The following is a 4,343-nucleotide window of genomic DNA, read 5'->3' as shown; positions in this document are numbered from 1 at the left end:
ATCTTTCTTAATATCGTATTTACCCATTAACCCCCAGTACTCGGGTTAAGTTTTTGTTGCCCAGATTGCTCATCTACTCCTCAATCAAGATGGTGTTTATCTTCCATATGCCTATAAAGTTGACCCGTTATCCCTCCCTTACCGGGTTCATGTTTATAATGTTCACTACAAATTTTACATTTTACATAATATTTTTGTTCTTCTAGTCTTTCAAAAAATATCCAACACTTACTTCTTAATAGTCGATTCTTCTTAATAGGGAGAGGAGGCTTACTTGTTGCACCCCTAACATTTTGAGTTTGACTAGCATTACCAGGTGTAGGTGGTAGTGTTTCAAGATTATCGGGTGATTGAATATCATCTAACATATCATCTAAATCATCATCTACACCAAAATTTTCTTGCATTCGCTAATAATATACATTTAAATTTTCAGGTGAACTTTCAGAAATATGTGTGATGTGCCGGAGAATTTCGGCACATTTAATACAAATTGCTTAGATTTTAGCTTGTTTTAAATGCAATAATCTTTTATACTTATGTAATTTTAGTATTTTTGTAGTGCATGAGGTTTAAGGACCTAAGAGCATGGAAATGAAATAAAAAAGCCACAAAAAGACAAGAAAAGAGCAAAATGCATCGCAAATCTGGAAATGCGAACCGCAAATCCAACATGCGGTTCGCAAAGTGCTCAACGGAATCGCAAACTCCAGCAGTTTGTTGGCCAAAGTCCAGTGCAAGAAATGCGGTCCAATATCGCATAATAAGTTTGTGGGCCGCATAATGGACCGCAAACTTGTTGTGAAAATTGCTGAAGGTGGAAAATGCGATGAGAAATGCGATCGCATATCTACAATGCGGACCGCAGAACGTGAATGCGATGAAGGCCTGGGAACTAGGGTTTAAAGATGCGATGTCCATGACGAGAATGCGGACCACATGTCTGTTATGCGACAGATATGCGGTCGCATAATTGACCGAAAAGGGTATTTTTGTCCGATTTTTGTCTCGCATTTTTACCCACTATAAATAGATTTATTGGGGTTTTGTGGGGGCATCTTGTCTTGTTTTTGAGCTACATTCCAAGTCTTTAATATTCCTCTCTTTTGGATGCTTTTGAAGGAAGAATATTGCTCTTTGTAAACTTTATGGCATTAAATATTCTCATGCTTTTGTATTTGAGTATGTGTAGCTAACTTTAAATATTAAGGCTGTGGACCCTAAATGGGTGTTATGTTAATAGGTATTTAACATTGAATATATGTATAATGGTTGGTTGATATATATTTATTTCTCATTCTTCATTTATTGTTGGTGGTTGCAAACATTAACAAGTGCCATTAAATTCTTTCTTTACTTGGAAAAGTGAGTTAGGACTTGGTATAAGTTAATATCAAAAACTCAAGGCTTTAAACCTTGTTTAATAGAATCACTTAGGAATAAATGGATTTTATTTGACATACATTGATTGTCCTTAATTGTAACTTTTTTATATTTGAAAAAAATCATAAAGAGGAAATACTACCCAACTATTGGAAAATATTGGGTAGTCATTTAGAAATCATTGGCATATCTAAAGAACCTTTCATTAGAAATATATCATATTAACACCGATAACATTACACTTCACTGAAAGGGACATAACCTTGGTTTCCTTAATCAAATTATTTACATTCTCAACATTACAATTAGTTATTTCTTCAAACCAAAATCATATCATACTCTTGTTACGACTAACCGAATAGAATTACGACTTAAGTCAAGTAATACACTACTCGAGTAACCTTTTCACGCTTATTGCCTATGGGATTCCACCCCAACCTTGTTGGGTTATTATATTTGACACCGACTGCCTTACACTATTTAATTAAAGTGTAATTTGAGCGTATCAAATTTTGGCGCCGTTGCCGGGGAATACGATTTTGAAATTACTAATTAGTGTGTGCTTTACTTTACGTCTTATTCTATTCCATCACACTTTGCTTGTTTTGGTTGGTGTTGATAGGAAAACATGGACGAATATGAAAAAGAAATGGAGGCAGAAATGGAAGAAAATCCTTTTGCGGACATAGATGAGTACATCGAGGATACAAATGCTATTGTACCTCCGGTTGTTGGTGATGCAACTTTCAAGGTGGAACATGGTTTAATCCTTATGCTCAAAGCAGAGGGATTTTTCAGGAATTCCACTGATGATGATCTGACACAACATCTTATAATCTTATTGGGTGTGTATGTAATGCACAAGTAGAACAACGTCTCTGATGATTCCCACAGGTTGAGGGTGTTCAAGTACTCACTAGATGGGGACACAAGGAAGTGGCTTCAAAATATGCCAGCAAACTCCATTCATTCTTGGCCCAAACTTGTCCAAGCATTCTTAGCTAAATGGATCCCACAAAGTAAGAAGTCTGAACTCCGGGATAAAATCTTCTTTTTCAAGCAAGTACCGGGAGAGCATCTATATGAGGCGTGGAATTGATTCAAGTTATATTTGGTGAGGTCTCCCAATCATGGTTTTCCGGACTCTATCTTGTTGGAAAAATTCTACATGGGCATGGATCCTATGAACCAATCTATAGCCAAGAATGCAGCTGATGGATCTTTCATGGACAAATCATTCGAAAGAGTCACACAAATACTTGACAAAATGGCAAAGCATAACCAAGCATGGCACTCAGAGGACACCATAGGTGGAATTGCATATGGTTCTCCTTCATTGACCACCATGATCAAGGAAAATCAAGAGAGAGATCAAGTGATTACAGGGCTTGCCATAAATGTCAATGTGTTGACAAAAATGTTCATCGAAAGCCAAACGAAGAAGGTAAATGTGGTGGAGGATGTGCAACCTATATCAAATGAAGACTTTGATGAGGCAAACTATGTCAACAACTCTCAAGGAGGTTATCAAAGGCAACAATACCAAGGTCAAGGACAACAAAATCAATGGAGGCCTCACCCGCAAGGGCAAGGCAAACAACAGTGGTGAAATGACCAAGGTGACTCAAATCAAGGAAATTGGAACAACAACAACTTCTCAAATCGGAGTTCAAACCCGTATGTTCCTCCAAAGGGTCAATATTCAAATCAAGGTTCCTTAAGTGAGTCCAAGTTGGAAAGCACGTGTGAGCGGGTATTGCAAAATGAAGAGAAGTCCGACACTTCTATGAGGAATATGACCGAGCTTGTTGGCTCTCATACTGTATCCATTCAAAAATTGGAGATGTAAATGAGAGACCTCTCTTGGGAGCAAAATCCGAAGCAAAAAGGGACACTTCCAAGTGACAAAATTGCGAACCCAAAGGGTAGTGGGGGTGGTCCAACTTCTCATGTCATGGCAATTACTACTCGGAGTGGGAAGGTACTACAAGGAGAGAGTGAACAAGTGGTTAAGGTTGAAGAGCCAAGTGTTGTTGAAGTTGAAAAGGTTCCGGAGGAATTGAAAGTGAAAGAAGAAAACCGGGAAGAGGTAAAGGAAAAGGTAAAAGAGACACCAAAAACTCTACCGCCTATTCCTAGACCTCCTCCTCCATTCCCTTAAAGACTTGCCAAAAAGGTTGATGATAGCAAACTCAAAAGTTCTATGACATTCTCAAGAAATTATCGGTGAATATTCCATTTGTGGAAGAATTTCAAGAGATTCCTAGTTTTGCTAAATATTTGAAGGACTTTAAACCCAAAAAGAGAACCACCAAAAATGAAGTGGTGAATGTGACTCACCGGGTTAGTTCCATCATTGCAACATCCACCGTCCAATAGAAGGAAGACTAGGGAGCTTTCACCATTCCTTGTACTATTGGGGCATATGATTTTGCAAGAGCCCTTTGTGATAATGGGGCTAGTATTAACCTAATGCCTCTTGACATTTACAAGCAAGTAGGGTTAGGTATGCCAAGGCCCACAAGTATGTGATTGAAAATGGCCAATCGTTCCATAAAGAGACCGGTGTGAATTGTTGATGATGTGCTTGTTAAAGTGGGAAAGTTTCACTTACCCGCCGATTTCATAATCCTTGATTGTGCGGTTGACAAAGAGATCCCTATCATTTTGGGGAGACCATTCCTAACCACAGGAAGAGCACTAATGGATTCGGAATTGAATGAGATCAAGTTTCGTGTGAATGATGAAGAGGTCACATTCCAAGCAAGCAAGGGTATGAAACTACCACATGAATATGAAAGCATCTCAGTGATTGATGCTGTTGATGAAGTGGAAGATGCGGTTGAAATGAAGATGGAAGAACAATGCCTTGGTGAGGCATTGGCGGCTATTTTGGTGAACTTCGATGGTGAAGATATGGAAGGATACATGGAATAGGTCAATGCATTGGAGGGACTTGG

The 4,343-nt window shown here is 38.5% G+C and overlaps 1 protein-coding gene across 1 annotated transcript; it reads left to right on the top strand.

The window, feature by feature from the left end:
• The first annotated feature begins 3,232 nt into the window (after nucleotides 1-3,232).
• LOC138873440 (uncharacterized) lies at nucleotides 3,233-3,544 on the top strand. Its single transcript, XM_070151914.1, has one exon. It carries the CDS (start codon nucleotides 3,233-3,235, stop codon nucleotides 3,542-3,544), a length of 312 nt encoding a protein of 103 aa, XP_070008015.1.
• Nucleotides 3,545-4,343: the final 799 nt, after the last annotated feature.

This window comes from Nicotiana sylvestris, chromosome 1 (assembly GCF_000393655.2).
Source record: "Nicotiana sylvestris chromosome 1, ASM39365v2, whole genome shotgun sequence".
In the NCBI taxonomy this organism is placed as follows: Eukaryota; Viridiplantae; Streptophyta; class Magnoliopsida; order Solanales; family Solanaceae; genus Nicotiana; species Nicotiana sylvestris.
Note: the sequence above shows the minus strand (reverse complement) of the source record. Positions and strands in the feature narration are given on the sequence as shown.

What these genes read in the sequence shown, in the direction of transcription:
- LOC138873440 (XM_070151914.1), top strand. Translation starts at nt 3,233, where the DNA reads ATGAGAGACCTCTCTTGGGAGCAAAATCCGAAGCAAAAAGGGACACTT.